The sequence below is a fragment of the Crocodylus siamensis genome, chromosome 4 (genome assembly GCF_052110815.1).
Source record: "Crocodylus siamensis isolate JL-2025a chromosome 4, ASM5211081v1, whole genome shotgun sequence".
In the NCBI taxonomy this organism is placed as follows: Eukaryota; Metazoa; Chordata; order Crocodylia; family Crocodylidae; genus Crocodylus; species Crocodylus siamensis.
The window spans coordinates 28,493,578-28,513,264 of record NC_143398.1 but is presented as its reverse complement, the minus strand read 5'-3'; the positions used below and the strand labels follow the sequence as shown (position 1 = coordinate 28,513,264).

The 19,687-nt window shown below is 42.7% G+C and overlaps 1 protein-coding gene across 5 annotated transcripts in view; it reads right to left on the bottom strand.

The window, feature by feature from the left end:
- Positions 1–19,687, bottom strand: part of CPNE8 (copine 8) — a 204,851-nt gene that overhangs the window by 18,033 nt on the left and 167,131 nt on the right. For all 5 annotated transcript variants that reach the window (XM_090042068.1, XM_090042066.1, XM_090042067.1 and 2 more), the window contains 2 exons: positions 7,746–7,803; positions 4,126–4,199 (listed from right to left, as the gene is read on the bottom strand). In XM_090042068.1, coding sequence (XP_089898194.1) covers positions 4,126–4,199; positions 7,746–7,803 — 132 coding nt within the window. The remainder of the gene's footprint in view (positions 1–4,125; positions 4,200–7,745; positions 7,804–19,687) is intronic.

Sequence of the window (19,687 nt, the reverse complement as noted above, 5' to 3'; positions counted from 1 at the left end):
CAATATCTTTTTAGCTAAATACCTACAGAAAGATATAGTAGGTAGGACAGCCAAACAATATATGACAAATGTCAAATCCTTTACGTCCAACATGACCTTTATATAGTGTATAGCAATCTGAAAGGATAAAGCTGACTTGCTTTTATAAAACTATTCAATTAAATATACAATAAAATGCTGTTTTTTCTAAAAGGCACATTGGGTTGCCAGCTTTTAAGAATCATTACAGCTGCAAAGTATTTTAAATGCATGAAAATGCAGCAACATGCCTGCTAAATATAGCAGGGCACTGTGTACATTACAGTAGTTCCTTATTCCCTTCTGAGTGCAATTTGAGATAATATTTATCATTTCAAAGCCAATTTTCTGTTCTTTTCCTGTCTCTTATCATATACTGGTATTTATATATAGGGTATTTCTTTCTTCCTTCCTTTTTCTCGTTTCTGTTTCAATGTCATATTGTTGGGAAAACATCCATTCTCACCAGCGTTACTACTGTTTCAGCTAAACTGGTGGTAGAAGCTGTGAAAATCTGTTATATGAAACTATAGAATCAAGACACATCTCTGTCTTCTCCCTATGTCCCTTCCCCTCTTCCCCTCACTCCTGGCTCTTCAGTCTTTCCTTCTCCATGTCACTGTCCATCTTTCCACTGTGCCTTGCCATGTCCTGTTAGGGGGCTCTCAGTGGGTCCTCTGATTTGAATGGTAAAAGTAACATAGGAGAGAGCCTGAGTAGAACTAATACACAGTTCCCATTACATAATAAAACATTGCCAGAGTATTTAGGGCAACAGCCACACTTTTGTTTCAGAACTGTCCTAGTGTATACAAACTTCCATTTCAAAAACTGTTTTAAAAGCCTTTTTGTTATAAAAGGAGAGCCTTGACATGTAAGAAAAAAACAACTACAGAGGGTTGTCTTCCTGAGCATGCAGATAGCCTGAAATAACAGCTCTTTGTGATACGAGTCATCCCACTCATTTCAATCAAACTCTACCTGTAAAACCTTAAAAAGGATGTCAGTGGAAGCAGTTTAATTATTCATGTTATATTCCAGTGAATATAAAACATCCCTGAATTTAAGATGCACTCACATTTTTTGACTCATGAAACATGAATTTATTTACAAAAATGCAGTCTCTGTGGTAAATAAGAGTTGATCCTCCTGCTTGCCTTTTTTTTTTTTTTTTTTTTTTTTAGGAATTTAAGTTAAAGATACAGGGCGTTTTTAGAAGAAATATTTCACTCTTAAATGAAAAAACATGGTATTTTTACCTAGGACAGCCATAATTTCAAACTACGTGTCTCGCTTTCCCAATTCCAAAAATCACAGCTTCCCCAATGACACTTTCACTATTGCTGGTAAGCTTTATAAATTCTGAAACTTCCAACATAATTGAAAATTCATGGGAAACATATAATAAAACGTATTATACAGCTACTATATGCATCTGTGTTAATTTATATTAAACATTCAAAATAGAAGAAAGGGTGATTTACTAACATCGTAGTTTGTATTGATTTAGTTCATTAAAAACATTTTTTTCCCAAGTTGATGAAGATCCTGAGGAACTTCTGGTTTATTACAAGAGATAAAAACCTAAATCAACCGTCTCATAAAATTAATTACTTACAACCTGACCATTAGTATAATTAAAAAAAAATCACTATGTACATACAGTAAAAATGTTTAACACAGATCATTTTCTTTATATGCGTATTACACACTAATAACATCCATTTATAATCTCATTCTGTCTTATCCTTATCTTAGATATGGAAAGAAGAAATAATGGACTAAGGAAAAAAACAGGAGTTCAGCAATAAAAGAAATAAGAGAAGATGTTAACAAAAAGGAATGAGAAAGGACAAAGAGGAAAATGGATGGATATGAAAGGAAGCTGGGCAGAGAGGCAGTGAAGTGAGTGGGTGCAACATAAATTATTCAGATCTTTCCAGGGAAGTATCATGTATGTCCCAGAACTTATCTTGGACAATTCTATTACTAGTATGCAATTCTTTCTGAATGGTTAGCCTCACTATGTCTGTGTGCCAATCTTAAATTAATAAGCCCTTTTTGTATATCAACACCTGTATAACACTAGTTATATAGTTATACAGGCGTAACTTAGTTACCAGTCCACTACTCAGCCAAGTTTTCACATTTAGTATTCACAAGAGCTAACTGTACATGCCTGGTTTGTGATACAAGTTTATTCTTAATTATTGCACTATTAATCATGGAATTAAGTTTTCTCCAGAACAAATGGATGTTGGAATACTCCCAAAGCATATGGATTAAACAAGCACCTGCTGAGTCACAGTGCAAAGTTTATTGCTATAATGCAAACATTATGTTAGAAATGTATGGGCATCAGTTCTGGATGCAGTCAGTGCTGGCAAAAGAATGACTGCACAATTTGTCCAATTTACTGGATTGATTGTTTTGGACAAATCAATCAATCAGTAGGTGATTGAATACACCCCTGATCTGATTTGCTGCTGAATTCTACTAAGCAACAGTTCAATAAACAAGAGTCTCTAGAATTCAGTTCCATTTCTTAGCTGTGACATGTTTAGTTTCCCCCTTGCCTTTCTTTTTTTGGGAATCAGTGTTTCCCTCAAATTTGGTTGCCAGGCTAAGTTGATGGTGAGGTTGTGTTTAACCTGGACATATTCATTTCCAGTGACAAAAAGAAAAGCATCACTTTCAATAAAGCATCTGATGGTTAAGATCTCAATCTAAATCGGCCAAATGATGGGTTACAGGAGTTTTGAGAAACCCCAAACAGAAGTACATAGAAGGGAGTATATTTTAAATTTATTAAACTGGTTAAGCCACGTATTCATGTCTACCACAAAAGTTCTTAATTTCTCTTTAGGGAAATCAGTAAGACAAGTGCAGCACACAGGCAAAGGATCAAAGGGCAACCAGTTCAGCTTCCACCTGGAGTCAACATGTGCTCTGAGGTGGAGGAGGGGTGCTTTAATTAGAGTGGCTCCAAGAGCCACTCTAATTAAAGTGTCCACAACATCTTGTGTATTCAGTGTCCCACACTTCAAAATGGTGGCGGGGACACTTGAACTGAAGCTCATTTGACAATCTTTAGTTCAAGCACCCCTGCTGCCATTTTGAAGTGCGGAGATACTAAATAGATACAGCATGGAAGCTGCTGGAGCACATTAATTAACATGCTCCAACACACTCGATTAATTGAGTCTGCTCCAATGCATGCTAATTAGCATGTGTCAGAGTAGACTTCTGGCATGTGTATAGGTACCATAATGCTCTATAAGCCAGGTATATAAATCATCAGCCTTCTTGATAAGGATCACAGGGCACTTAAGGCATGGGGCCTGATCAACAAGAGCATCCTGAGATTCTGAAGAGTACCCCACTGCTAGTTAAAACTGGGAGGTACCTCATGATATCCTATGATCAAGGAACATCTACAATGAACACACTACCAGTCACTGCAAGTATGAAGAGAGCCAGCTGAAACAATATGCTGCAAGTGAGAGTGGTGGAGCAAATTGACACCTCTGCCCCCCGTTCCCCATTGTACCACAGACTTGCAAAGCCTTTGAATATTCCCCGCCCCAGCAATTGTACACTGCAAGCTAAAGCCAGTAACTATTAATTCCCTAGGTTGCAAACTTTGTACCAACATGGTTATCATGTGTGGGGTCCTATCTCTCGCCTGTCTACAGCATTGAATTGAAACTTCCTAACCACTTTACCCCAGTTTAATGAAGGCTGAATAACTAGTTGCATGTCTTAGATTGCATCAATATATGTCAAATTGTACCTACAATGTCCTGTATTGTCTTCCAACTCTATCAAGTCGTAAAATAAACTATAATTTTAACATTTTATTAATAAAGTTTTAAAACTTTTCTGGTCAGTTAGGGAATCTACAACAACCTACTCTGATAAGAAGCTGTGTATTACAGTAGGGAGATTTTGGTTTGTTACCAGTATTTCACAAGAAGGATCTTATGTGGCTGACTGATGAACTACTACACAGGAATGTGGAAAAGGAAGGAATTCAACATAAAGCAGGCCTATTTTGAGCATTTGAAGTCTTAGCAATTAATATTAGAAGTATTTTTTGCCTCTCACCTGCACAATATCCCTTTCTGCATATTTTCCTCTTGAGGAAATTCTGATTGCATCACCATCCAATTCTTCCATAGCTTAAAAAAGAAAAACAAATGAATGCATTCACTTACTACTTCACTCATACAACAAATCTAAGTTATGGAAAACAAAGTCTTAGGTTCTTTGAATTCTGTGCAGGATGACAACATTTTTCTATTAGATTAAAAGTTACCTCTTAAGACTCTTCATTAACTGTTGTATATGATACATTTGGATAATTTCCATTCTCTTATGCCAATACCATATGTTACTTGCATTTTTAGCTTTGGTTAGTTTAGCACAAAATAAACCCTGGCATGGAGAGCCTGTAGATATCCAAACTCCATCCCAATATGTACCCAATTAATTGCATGTTAGGTCTAATGAAATACAGTTCACAAACAATTCTCCAATTTTCTTAGACAAAGATGACTTTTCTTGTAGCCTAAGCTTATGGAAGTTATTATTTGGCACTGCATGTGGCAAATGTGACTCAGATTTGTATCTGGAAGTGGAAAAACTGCCATTACCCAGTAGTAAAAAGCTTTTAAAATTATTACAGAAAATTGATCACACTGTGCTTCGGGCAAGCAATTTGTTCAGTGTTTATGTAGTCTGACGTAGCATAACTGTTTAGCATATGACTACCTAGAGCACATTATTCTCTAAGGTGCCACCTCACCCTGCCTTTTGCCTAAAGCACATTAATACAACATAACTATGAAACTATGAAACATAATCATAATTTACATTTCTAGTACTAGAAAGGCTGAAGTTCTGCTTCCAAAAGTGACTGTAAAATAGATACGATACTTTTTCTCAGATATTTTAAGTAAGTACAAACAAACAGGTTTAAAAATAAATTTCCTTTTTTTAAAAAAAATAAATATCACCCCTGCAAATTCAATCTGGAGTATGAAGCCAAATTTTCTCATTATGGGGCAATAAGCGTTCTACATACCAAATCCATTGCTTCTTATCCCTCATAGCATTTTTCTCTCACTTTCTTTTTGTCCAACAGTTTCACAGCTGAAGATATCACTGTAAAAATCAGTGATGCATCATCTGGAGTTTAGCCAACAACAAGACTAAGGCAGAGGTGCCAAAATTGATCAGATCCTTTTTGATCCTAGTAAATGCTTTTCTTCTGTACTGGGTCACATTATGAAAGCTTAGGAATATGAAAAGTTACCATCTTATACAATAATTTCCCCTTTTGTGAGCTTCTGCCAGCACCCTCCATGTCTTTTATGACTAAAAATATTGTCATCTTTGTGTTACTCACTGAATTACAGTCATGTAGTTTCTCATCGAGTTTATGTAAGCCAGTAATTCTTAAACTGAGGTGCTGCACGATGCTCTCAAGGGTGTTGCACCACCCCCACTTCCAGGCGGGACTGTCCCACTGAGTTTCTCCATTATCGGGAGATGTTGTGCAGGGCAATTTTGCACTAATGCAATTTTGAGGACATGATCTTACTCTCTTTAGGACCCAGGGGAAGCATGTGGCTCTCTTTCAGCACCGTTGCAAGGAAATTTGGTGCCTGGGGCAAAGCCCACAGAGACAACCTGCCCTCGCCCCACGTACAGATCTGGGGGTTACATGCCCTCCACATGCTCACCTGGGAGTGCACGCAGCAGCTGGAGCTGCCCTCCCCCCATCCCTGCACCCCTGTAAATGAGCCGCTTGCGGCTCCATCCTGTGCCCTGCCCCGGCTGGGCAGCACCTGTTGGCACCCTTTTGCTTTGGTGTCCGGGGCAGTTGGCCCACTCCCCCCCGCCCTCACTACAGCACTGCTCTCTTTCCTTTCCAGTAATAGGCTAAAGCTGTGACTGTGAAGATGTAAGTTAGACAGGAGCTCTCCACCAGGGAAAGCAAGTTGGATTGGCAAGTTGTTCCCTTCTGCGATCAGTCCAACTCCTGTATGTTATCACTTTTCACCCTGAGCTTTAACTTTAATTTTTATGAGTCTTTCTGTAACTGTTTTGCAAGGAGAAAATCTCTTCAGATACATTTATCAGCTGGCTGGCAATAAGCACAAGATTTACTGAAACTCTTTTCTACTTTTTCTTCCCCAAGTTTAATCGAATTAATTAACTCAATCAAGTCTGCTGGTGTGTGCCAATTAGTGCACTCCAGCAGCCATTGCATCTCGTGTATTCAGCATCCCTGCACTTCAAAATGGCAGCAGGGGGTGCATTAAATGAGTTTTAGTTAGAGTGCCCTCCTCCCCCATTTTGAAGCACGGGATGCTGAATACGTAAGACACTGTGGGCACTTTAAAGCAGCTCCAAGAGCTGCTCTATTCAATTCACGTGCCCCCTCTCCCTACCCCCAAAGCATGTGTAAAGAAGTTCAAGACGTTCACTTCAAGAGCTATAAGGTCTTCATGCAATTATAAAATCTTTAGCTACTTAATCACTAGTTGTATTAGATCACACTACTGCTTTAGAAGACTTCTTTCATAATTTTTTTACTCTTTTTACTCTTTTCTGTAAAAATTAAATGATTTTTGCTCCTGGGCTTTTTCCCAAAGGAGGAAAAGAAATTAGATATCGAGACGAAAATACCTTGTTTATATTTTCCCAAGTGCCTTTCTGAAGATTATTGGTTCTAGTAATATTTGGCTTGGTTTCAGAAAGTGAAATGGGCAAGCAATACCAAAAACTAGGATGTTAGAAAAATATATGTTTTTAAAAAGTGAACATAACATATAATGGATACCTGCCCCAGAACACAGCATTACCAAATGGAGAATAGGGTAGTCTCACCCCAGTGGTCTATATCCTAAGTAGAAAACATTTCAAATAATTTTAGTTTTGTTTATACTATTCTAATCTTTCAGTTGTCTTGATCTCAGGCTCATCCCAGATTAAGAGTCAATAATATAATTACAAATGACAACACCGCTGGGAGCATCATAGAAGTAGAGCTTGGATATGTTCTTTGATTTGAACAGTTTTTAAGCCCCTGGCAGACATCATAATTAAGACATGATTAACCAGTGATTAACCCAGCCAATGCTCAATTCAATTACTGGCATCATAAAATAGGGAATAAATCATACACTTATTACACAAATAATGTATAACAACTTTGTGGCTGGTTTTCATCATGCCATGAACTGAATATGTGGCTAGTCTCAAGGGCTCCACGTGCTCTTACAGCTGGGAGCCCCAGTCAGATGACTGACAATCCCAGCTGTGGGGGGCAGGACACTCAGCTTGGTGGTTTAGGGCAAGCCCAGCATCATGATCCTAGGCTCCCTTGTACCAGCAATATGACACTATTGGGATCTGATCCCATAATCGTGATGCCCATCATACATGTATAGCATGGCAGGAGGTGCAATAGCTGGGATCATGGTTCAGCTTTTAAATGAATGTCTGCCAGGGGCCGTAGGGCAATATGACTCCATAAGCTAGTTTATAAGTGCACTCAGATATCAGTCATTATGTCCACTGGAAGCATCGACACTGGTCACGGTTTGTTTCATTTTGTGCTGTTATTTTAAAGTGCAGAATTGTTTGAAGAGCCATACGTTATCAGATGCAAGCAAAGAGAGCATTTAAAAACAAGCCAATTAAACTAGAACACTTACCATCAAACTCTGCTGGTCCTACCCCCACTATAATTATTGACATCGGAAGCTTTGAGGCCTTCAGAAGAGAAAGAAAAATAGATTTAATACAAAGTATAGTCTGCAAAAGTTATGCTGACTTGAATAATAATTTGATTAAAAACACATAATTTATTTTGTTGAGGTAGGAAAATTTTCCAAGGAAGATTCTTAATTTCAGCTGTGTAACCAATCCTGAAGAAAGAGAACAACACAATGAATCATTTTGTTTCAATTTTTGTTTTGTTTTTTTCTCCATGAAGTAAAATGTTAAATGCATTAAGTACTATTTGGGCCATGACAAGTGTACACAAATAGAATTACATAAGTTTCCTACACTTGTTTATTAAGTGACTGCAATCAAAGATGCAAATGTTGCACCCACTAACAGAGCCTGACCCTTAATTAGAAAGTTCAGTAAAGAACACAGACTTTCAAGCTACTGGGCACATCTACATGTGACACTACACTGCCATAGCAATGTACTATAGCGACATACTATCAATGGGCAAAAACCATGATGCTGCAGCTATGTTGCCATAGCAATGCACTCCTTCAGTATAGTGTGCTGCTACAGCGACACAGCAGCTAAAAATAACTGTGTGGCTGGGATGGTGCAGTACAAGCTATTACGGACCATCCAAACAGAAGTACTAAATGACAGCATAGTAACAATGGCGCCATATGGCCACATGTAGATGTAGCCAGCGTGTTGTTAGTTCAAACCAAATGGCTTCTTATAGCATTAAAAATGGATTGCTTCTGTTCTCGGAGACTAGGGAATAATAATTTAATTCTTTTATGAAAGAAATGTTAATTAAATCACGCAGCTAAGTCACACAGAAAAAAGAAATCTGGGCAAGTACAAAATAAAATTGTAAAACAGTCAAAGTTTTTACAAAGTACAGACATAATTTTACCCTCTCTCCTCTGCTTATTTTTAACATACACCGGTGATGATATTTGGTCTTCACTAAACAAAATATTTGTAAATCTATAAGGATAATGTCAAGGGCAGAACATCTGCTAGTTTAAGGACCTGGAACTAGCTATCTGGAGGAACATAATAATAATTAAAAAAAAAAATCATCAAGCAAATATCATGACTAACATCTGTTCTTTACTGGGACATACTTTTGAACTACAAACCTTTCAGTCATTCTATGCAGGACCTACGTATTGGCTATAATCATAGATGTAAAGTTTATGCCTAATTTCAAACCTCCTTCAGTTAAACCTTAATAACAACAATTGCATACAAACAAGTTAGTATTCTTTTAAAATGATTTTCTCCCTCCCAATAGAATTTTTTTTCTTTCTTTCTCAATAAACACAAACACTTTTTTTTATACACCAAAGTAATTTTTCACTCGTCATATCTCATATATTGTGCATAGAACAGACCTAGATAAAAGCAGCTTTCCTGAGTGTAAGTAGGAAATGTTTCTTTGTAAATAGGAACCTTATGCATGCTACTAAGGATGAAATGGGCAAAGCGGATACTATGAACTTAAACTAGATCAGGAAGCTAACGGTCGTAAGATGAAATTGTTATGTAGTCAATCTGTTCACTGAACACTATGTTTCAGTTCTAACTCCACATGTTGAAAACATACTGAGGTAGAGCCTGGAAGACTCTATACCAGGATTACTCAACCTTTTGACCCTGAAGGCCAGATGAGAGGTATGGAGCTGGTCCATGGGCTGGACTGGGTCCTGGAAATCCCAGTGCCTCTGCCTGGTCCCATATGCAGATATTGGGCTCCGCTGGGTTCCGCACTACCTCCACCGAGTCCCATATTTGGGGATCAGGCTTTGGGGGCCCTGCACCACCTCTTCCCCACCCTGCACACTGGGATCAGGCCCCACACTGTCTTGCACACTGGATCTACTGTGCAGGGCCACAGCATGTGTGCCGGATGACACAATACTGGGGCCTGATCTAGCCTGTGGTTCAATCCTTGCTCTATACTGAAAACTGTGACCTTTATTAATTTTTCTGTATAATTCCCAAGATTAAAATTTCAGTACATTTGTTAAATCCATTTGTCAACCTGATGAAAAAAACAGAATGGAATTTTTAGTAGATGAAAATGTCCATAGCATTAAAAAAGATGATGATGTTACATATATGTCAATCTCAAGCTGAGTATATTTCTAATGGTTTAAATATTAATTATGTTTTGATGACCACACAACTTTTTCATTTAAGTCAATGCCACGCATATTCCAATTCTTTGAAAAATAAATGTTAAAGTTGCATTCATTTACAACATGGATGGGCAAAATATGGCCTGCAGGCCGGATGCGGCCCGCCAAGCACTTCCCTCCAACCCGCAGAACCCCTTCAAAACCCACATAATGCTGGCTGCCTCTCTAAAAGCCTCCAGCAGCACCAGCCGCTGGCTGCAGCATCTTAGGCTGTTTCTTTGGGTTCTGGTTGTGAGGCAACCAACCCGGACCTCAGCCTGCCCCAGCTGGCCTCTCCCTGCCCTGGCTCAGGCCACATTTGCAGCTTGAGAGGGGCAGGGGGGCTGAGCCAGAACCTGTGATGCCGGTGAGGGGAAACAGTATCTGGACTGGAAAGGGCCCTGCCCTGCACGTAGGCCCAGGCAAGCGGCTGCTGGGCAGGCTTTCCCCGTGCCGTGCTGTGCGGTGCTCTTCCGGCTGTGCAGGGTGTGCCCCGTCCCCAGCAGCACGTGGGAAGCTGGCTTCAGCTGCATGCTGCTAGGGACAGAAGGAGCCTGGGTGGGTCTGCACTGGCCAGCTCTTTACGTGCTGATGGGAGGAGCCCAGCTGGGTCTGCACCAGCCAGCAGAAGCAGCAGCGGAGCCGTGTGCCACTCAGGACTGACCGGCGCAGGCAGGGGGAAAATGCAGCTGAGCCCCTGCTGCTCCGGCCGGGCTCGTCCCGTTCCAAGTGGCACACGGCTCTGCCGCTGCTTGTGCTGGCCGGTGCAGACCCAGCCGGGCTCCTCCTGTCCCCGGCAACATGTGAGGAGCCGACTTCAACTGCATGCCAGCTTTCCTGGCCGGTGCAGATCCGGCAGGGTACGTCCCAGTTGGAGCAGCGTGCAGCCGAAGCCGGCTTCCCACATGCTGCTGGGGATGGGGCAAGCCCAGTCGGGTTGGCACTGGTCAGCAGCAGCAGCGATGGAGCCTCCTCCTTTTGGGACCAGCTGGCACAGGTAGGGGGAAAGTTCTGGGGGAGGTCTGATGCCCCTGAAACCCCACTGCTGGGGCAGGATGTTAGAGGAGTCACAATCCCTTGCTACCTGGTAAGCTGGGCAAGGGGAGGGACTTCTGGTGACAAAGGTCAGGGGGCAGGACTTCCCATCCCAAGATGGCGACCACGGGGTGGAGCAACTCAAGGGGCAGGGCTACCTGTGCAGCCCTCAACAGCTCACCAAAACTCATCAAGTGGCCCTCTGCCCAACATAATTGCCTGCCCCTGATTTAAGAAATGCCAACATTAAGTTGGAATGTGGGAATTTAATTTCCCCCCATTACTGGCTTCATATACAGTATATGGCATCTCATAGTACTGTGCACTTCTTTGTTTATGCTAGCAAACTTCCATGCAAAATTTTTATATTCAACTTCCTAATCATCTAATTCAGTTACGAAGATTGTGGATAATTTTTTTTCCATTTTATTTATTTATTTAATTTTGCATTATACCTAAAACTGCATAAGGCAAAGGTTTATCTGTAATAGCTCATAGATTCATAGATGTTAGGGTTGGAAGGGACCTCAACAGATCACTGAGTCTGACCCCCTGCATAGAAAGGAAAGTGCTGGGTTCAGATAACCCCAGCCAGATGCCCATCCAACCTGCTCTTGAAGACCCCCAGGGTAGGGGAAAGCACCACCTCCCTCCCTTGGGAGCCCATTCCAGATTGTGGTGACTAACTGTGAAGAAGTTCCTCCTATTGTCCAGTCTAAATCTGCTCTCTGCTAGCTTATGGCCATTATTTCTTGTGACCCCAGGGATGCCTTGATGAGTAGAGCCTCACCAATTCCCTTCTGCGCCCCCATGATGAATTTATAGGCAGCCACAAGGTCTCCTCTCAACCTTCTCTTGCGGAGGCTGAAGAGCTGCAGGTGCCCTAGTCTCTCCTCTTAGGGCTTGGCCTGCAAGCCCTTAACTATAAGAGTGGCCCTTCTCTGGACCCTCTCCAAGTTATCCACATCCCTCCTATAGTGTGGTGCCCAAAACTGGACACAGTACTCCAACTGCAGTCTGACCAGTGCCCGAAAGAGGGAAGTATCACCTCCTTGGTTCTGTTTGTCATGCCTCTGTTGATGCATGATAAAGTGCAGTTAGCTTTGCTGATGACTTCGTTACACTGATGACTGATGTTCAGCTTGGAGTCCACTAGGACTCCGAGATCCCTTTCTACTTCTGTGCGACCGAGCAGGTCATTTCCTAGGCAGTAGGTGTGCTGGACATTTTTCCTCCCTAGGTGCAGCACTTTGCATTTCTCCTTGTTAAATTGCATTCTATTGTTTTCTGCCCATTTGTCCAACCTGTCCAGGTCTGCCTGTAGTTGTTCCCCGCCCTCCGGCGTGTCCACTTCTCCCCACAGTTTGCATCATCTGCAAACTTGAACAGAGTACACTTCACTCCCTCATCCAAGTCACTGATGAAGACATCGAAGAGTATTGGTCCAAGGACTGAGCCCTGCGGGACCCCACTACCCACTCCCTTCCAGGTTGATACCGACCCATACAATACCACTCTCTGGGTATGACCCTCTAGTCAATTTGCCACCGACCAGACTGCATAAAGGTCCCTTCCAGCCCTAATGTCTATGAAATCAAATCACAGCCTCTTAACTTGTTCACCAGTATGGGGTAGGATACTGTAGTGAAGGCCTTCCTGAAGTCTAAGTAAATGATGTCAACCCCTACTCCTTTGTCAAGGTGTTTTGTAACCTGGTCGTAAAAGGAGACTAGATTAGTCAGGCATGATCTACTCGCTACGAACCCGTGCTGGTTTCCCCTCAGCATAATTTTTCCTGCTGGGCTCTCACATATATGAGCCTTAATAATCTTTTCAAAGACTTTGCCAAGGATGGAGGTAAGACTGACTGGCCTATAGTTGCCTGGATCCTCCTTCCTCCCCTTCTTGAAAATAGGGACCACAGTGGCCCTTTTCCAGTCCTCCGGGACCTGTCCCGTGCACCACAAGGGCTCAAATATTCTTGCCAGTGGCTGTGCAATGATATCGGCCAGTGCCTTCAGTACCCTTGGATGGAGCTCATCCGGGCCTGCCGACTTAAACACATCCAGTCCTTCCAAATGACTCTGCAACATCTCAGGGTCAATGCTTGGTAGTCTGGTGCCCAGCTGTTGCCTCTACTATGTGAGACTTGTCTTGCCCCTTGTTTAGGAAGACTGAGGCAAAGAACTCATTGAGGAGTTCAGCCTTGTCCCCCCTGTCTGTTACCAATTGCTTTTGCCCATTCAGTAGTGGTCCTATTCCACCCTGGGCCTTCCTTTACTCCCTATATAACTGAAAAACAATTTTTGTTATTCTTAACTTGGGATGCCTCCTCAGCTCCATGGTAGCTTTGGCATTTCTAACTGCCCCCTACAACTGCGAGCTGAGGAAGCACACTCCTCTTTAGTAATCTCTCCCTGTTTCCACTGCTTATACACCCCACTTTTTGCCCTCAGGCTGCTCTGGATTTCTCTGGTCAGCCAAGGAAGCCTCTTGGCCCCTTTCCCCTTTTTCCCCCGCATTGGAACTAATTTGTCATATCTGCCAAGAAAACAACAGTACATGTGGGGCTGTAGTAGATGTAACTACAAGTCAAGTAGTATAGCATGGACAAATGTCCCCCTTGCTGCAAGGACAAAATTGGTAATACCAAAATCAGGTCGTCGGCACAGAGAGTATTCCTGTGAAACTCCCAAAGAAAGAACGTACCCCGGTGAACACAATCCCGAACAAGGAAATGAAACCAATAATTGAAACTGTTCAAAAAGTGGAAGTAGTGCTTTCTTTCTTATATTACAAGCACTGATATCTAATAGAGCCGAATCAAAATTTCATCATTTTTGACTGCATATAGCACTGCTTCCATCTTCACCATTTTGGTCTTAAGTCAGTGGTGCTTAAGCTGAATAGCTTTAAAGCTGCTTGAAGTCACCATTCAGACTGGTAGGATTTCAAACTTTGGTACCTAGTGAGCATGGCATCAAACAGATTAGATTTCCTAGCTGTCATAAAAGAATCTTTGGATTCACAGAATCTACTGGATTCACATGGAACCATCAACTGCTTTATACCAACCTGTAAAATATCAGAAACATGAACTCCTATAGGAGACTCTTACTTCCATTTATCATCTAACTATAGCACCAAGCTCTGATTGACCTTGTTATAGGGAGGGACAAACCAGGCTTGGCACTAGCACGACTGCCTGTATAGTACTATTATTATTTGGATGTGAAGGGCAACAAGAAGGTTTCTAAAAGTATGCTGGTAGAAGGAGGAGGATCAGGGAAAGTATGGGTCCCTTACTGAATGGGGAAGGCAACCTTCTGACAGAGGATGCAGAACAGGCAGAAGAGCATAATGCATTTTTGTCTCAGTCTCCACAGGCAAGGTCAGTTCCCAGACTACTGCACTGGGCAGTGAGCAACTCTCAGTGCTGAAAGTACAGGTTAAGGATGACCTAGAAAACCTGGACATGTACAAGTCCATAGGGATGGATGGAATGCACCTGAGGGTGCTGAGGGAGTTGGGTGATATGATTGCAAAGCCATTGGCCATCCTCTTTGAAAACCCATGGTGATCAGGAGAGGTCCCAGATGGTTGGAAAAGGGCAAACATAGCACCCATAAAGGGAAGGAGAATCCAGGGAACTACAGATCAGTCAGCCTCACCTCAGTCCCTGGAAAAATCATGGAGCAGATCCTCAAGGAATCCATTTCTAATCACTTGGAGGAGAAAAACGTGATTAGGAACAGTTGGCATGGCTTCACCAGGGGCAAGTCATGTCTGACCAACCTGTCTGCCTTCTATGATGAGATAATTGGCTCTGTGATTCAGGGGGACCAGTGGGTGCAGTGTACCTTGATTTTAACAAGGCTTTTGATACGGTCTCCCACAACATTCTCTCAGCCAAGCTAAGGAAGTTTGGGCTGTGTGAATGGACTGTAAGGAGGACAGAAAACTGGATGGTGCAACAGTTCTCAGAGAGCAGTAATCAATGGCTCCATGTATAGTTGGCTGCCAGTATGAAGTGGAGTGCCCCAGGGATTCGTCCTGGGGCTGGTTTTGTTCAACGTCTTCATCAACGACCTGGAAGAGGCATAGAGTGCACCCTTAGCAAGTTTGCAGATGACACCAAGCTCAGGGGAGTACTAAATAGGTTGGAAGGTACGCCTGGGATACAGAGTGACCTAGACAAATTGGAAGTTTGGGCCAAAAGGAATCTCATGAGGTTCAACAAGGACAAGTGCAAAGTCCTGTACTTAGGACAGAACAATCCCATGCACCAGTACAGGCTGGGGCTGACTGGCTGGGCAGCAGCTCTGCAGAAAAGGACCTGGGGGTTACAGTGGACAATAAGTGGAATATGAGCCAACAGTATGCCCATTGCAAAGAAGGCCAACGGCATACTGGGCTGCTTTGGTAGGTGCGTTTCCATTAGGTCAAGGGAAGTGATTATTCTCCTATATTCATCACTGGTGAGACCACATCTGGAGTACTGTGTCCAGTTTTAGGCCCTTCATGACAGAAAGGATGCGGACAAATAGGAGAGAGTCCAGAGGAGGGCACCAAAAATGGTGAGGGGGCTGCGGGACCTCACTTATGAGGAAAGACTGAGGGAACTGGGCTTATTTAGTCCTAGAGAAGAGGAGACAGAGGGGGTTTAGTAGCAGCCTCCAATTACCTGGGGCAACAATCTCAAGATGCAGCAAGGGAAGTTTAGGTTAGATATTAGGAAGAATTTTCTCACTAGGAGGGTAGTAAAGCACTGGAGCGAGCTACCCAGAGAGGTGATGGACGCTCCATCCTTGGAAGTTTTCAAAACCCAGCTAGACAAAGATTTGGCTGGGATGATCTAGTTGGGAATGGTCCTGCTTTGAACAGGGGGTTGGCCTAGATGACCTCCTGAGGTCCCTTCCAACCCTAATTTTCTGTGATTCTACGATACTGTGACAATACCTAAAATGTGCTTTCACATGCAGAAGATGATGATGTCAGCCCTCTATGGATGCTGCATTCTTTAGGATGACTCCAGTAGTACTAATGGCCAGGAACCAATACTACTTTACAGTTCCCAGGTTGGGAACCTGTTTTGAGTGCTTTGACTTTCCTTCATTTAATATTCCAGAAAATTCAGCTGGTTATTGTGTCTCATTAATGCCCAGGACTGTGCACTTTCCTCAACTGAGATACAGAACTCTTTTGAAACAGGGAACTAGAGAACTCTCTGGGTACTTTTACACATGCTCCAGAGATGGGGGAAACAACACTTTAGAGTGGCTCCAAGAGCCGCTCTAATTAAAGCACTGCAGCGTCTCCTGTATCAGTGTCCCCGTGCTTCCAAATGCTGGCATGGACACTTAAATTAAAACTCATTAGCTCAAGTACTCCCACCACCATTTTGAAGCATGGGGATGTTAATATACAAGACATGGGAGGCTAATGGAGTGTGGTAATTGCCACACTCTAACAGACTCAATTAATTGAGTTTGCTCAGATTGGAGCAGCCTCCATGCTCATGTATAGGCATCCTCTGTGTCTATGAAAGAACTGATGTGTTACCTCTTCTGTCGGAATGCTGTTAGTGCCTGGAGATGAAGTTGGACTGTATCTTGGTGATGGCTACCAGAGATGGCTAGTATATACTGAGAAAATAGATATTGGTCCCTGATGCCTTGAGTTTTGTGTTTATGTAATGGAAACACAAGACAGTCCAGTTACAACTAAAACAGAATTGAGAACCTAAGAGATTATTAGACAGTGGCCTCTTCCTTCACAGTATTCTTTCCCTAAGCCACCCTTAGTGGCTGAGGCAAAAAAGACAAAGGATGTCTTTTACTCACTCCCAAGATGAGAGCTATAGCATGCCTCAAGCAATAACTTCTTCTTTACTTTCCAACTAGACAAATACAGACAGGTTCCTTAACAGGCTCCCAACTTTGCTTATCATGAACCAAAGCCATCTGATCTAGACTGCATTCCCTTGGTTCTAAGTGTGCCACCTGCTGTGTCAGCTGCCTTTTCTTCCAGCTGTAGAGCCTCAAGGAACAGAGCAAAAACTTCTGTTCACAGTATGATCATATCCTGAAAACAGAGAAACAAGGTTTATGGTCTACTGCATGACGTGGAGTATAATGCATATTTTCTCTTGTGGATAACTGTAGGAAGACTAGGCCCCAGGGGCAGCCGTGATGCTCCCTGATGGCCATCTGCTTCCTGCCTGGCTCAAGCTCCCAGGCTCTGTCCGTCCCTACACCATGCTCCAAGCCTCACAGGTGTTACCACTTCCCATGTTCCCGTCACTCAGCCTTTCCCTGGACTCTCAGACTCTCTGGGTCTCCCGATCCTCTCCTCTTTCTGAGCACTTGGGCCTCCTGGTCCCCCTCTCAATCTCTCTCTAGGTTCCTGGACCCTCTGGACCCCCTCAGTCCCTCTTTAGGCTCCTGGACCTGCTGTTCCTACCCTCAGCCCGAGTCTGGGCTGGGGGAACTTTCTGGGTATGCCTTGAGCCTGTGTCCAGCAGGGCTCAAGGCGTATAACTCAAAAAAAGAGCACTAACATAAAATAAAGGCCCACTTGCCTGCATGAAACCATTCCCTCTCTGCCCCAGGTGATAGCCCCTTGTTCCCAGACCTGCAGAATGCTTTTCCCTATTTCCTAGATCTTTATGGACCCTTGCTGCCAGAAGCTCCTCTCTTGGCTCACAGAGCTGGGCTGCCAAACTGGTTCAAGGCTCTAGGCTTATATAGCTCAAGCCTTAGCCTCTTCTGGTCAGGTGATCTTTTTATTAGCCCCTCCTCACCACCTGAAAGCTGCCTTTCAGGCAACTTCTCCTCTTACAGTGGCAGGTGCACTAAGCATCCTGCTACACACATCCCCTACAAATCAGATAAGAATCCAGATGTTTATACTATTCCAAGTAAGTGTCTGTACTGATGACCAGCTTTTCCTGCACCCAAAAATCATGAAACTAAAATAATATGAATTTAACAAGAAATGTAAATACTGGATCTGAACCAAGATCTGCACATACAGATATTTGGCAATTGCTAGCTTGAAGTGGAGAGAGAGCGCTGGGCATGCAACTGTTTCTTGCTTTTTGTGTCACAAAGAATCTTGTGCCCTTTTTGAAACATCTGGAATTAAGGAACAAATTCTTGGCAGCGTGAATGGAAGAAATGAATTACTATGGAGAACAACCTACACCCCTGTTACTTTGGAGAAAGAATTAATGCATCCCCAATATAATGAATGAGTTCTGTTGAAAGTCCTTCGCTGACTTCCCCAACTACTGCAAGCATCCATTTTCTGAGATGTCTTATCTACAGACAAAAGCCAATCCAGGCACACCCCTTATAAAATGAAGACGACAACTCAAACTTGGGAAACTCAATTATAAGAAAAACTTTAAGAACTGGATGTTTTTGAGAGAATCTCAGTCTCAGAGAATCTCAGAAAAGCAAACATCACTCCTCTGCTAGAACTTGAGAGCATTGTCTTTGAAGGTAATGCAACCTGAGATAAGGTAGCTTGAAGATACTCTTATGTAGAGTGACCATATGGGACAATGTGAAATCTGGGACCCTGTCTGTCCTTCCCCTCCAAAGTCAGCAGTGCTGCTGCAGGCAGAGGCAGGGCAGGGTGCTGCAGCTCCGGTATTACTATTCAGGCAGCTAAGGAAGTTAATCACTCATGGTTCTTTACTTCACATTCATCTCCTCTTTTTAATGGTCATTCCACTAATCAAGCTAACCTATTTTAGGGCAATTTTGCTGTCTACCAGGGCTTCCTATTTTCACAACTCATGCCACTCTACATCCCTGCCCTGTGCCCCACACCTGGGATGCTCATTTTATTTTTTGCTGGGGCTGGCCTCTGAAATCAGGAGCTGTCCCAGACAAACCAAGACATACCCCCCTGCTCTTATGGCAAGGTGAATCTTTTCCTGTCCAAATCCTAACTAAATTCTAAACAAGAAATATTTAGAAAAAATACTGGATGTTAGCCTGAAGTTCTATTTTTTTCAAACAGACCAACAGTTGCATTAAGTCTTGAGAAAGCTGATGGAAAAATCTAATATGGGCAATTCCCTGCTTTCCCTGGAAAATAGAGACAAATTTGGATTCAGGACTTGTCTAAGGAAGAACTGTTGAGCATCCTTTGTCTCCAGACAACACACATGGCAGGCTCCTAGTATTCCCTTGAAGAAGAACTTCACATGATTTTTAAAAAGATTTTTAGCTAAATATCCATGAATTGCTTCATCAGCTTTAATGTTTTTCTCCTCAGGATGGCTAAACTTAAAATGCTCTGAGGACAATACCTATCTTCCATCCTCTGCTCGGAAATTACTCACCAGAGTGACCACTTTCACATAGCTCTGGAGCCCAGGGGATGAACCCACTATACTTTGTTCACCGTCCCCCCCAAACAATGAATTCAGTCGCAAAAGGGAAAAGAGGGAATGAGCAGTGTTCACCCCTAGGCTCTGGAGCTGCACAAAAGCAGTGGCTCTATCCAGAGCCCACACTGACGCGCCAACAAGCATCTTCTGGTCTCCAGGCTGTAGCCTGAGAATGTACAGCATTAGCTAAACAGCAAATTTCCTTAGAGTAGTGATTTACTAAAGCTGATTGAGATTCAACTTTTGGTTTCTATGGGTCTGTATGCATAATTATTTTTATTGTCAAGGAAGAGCA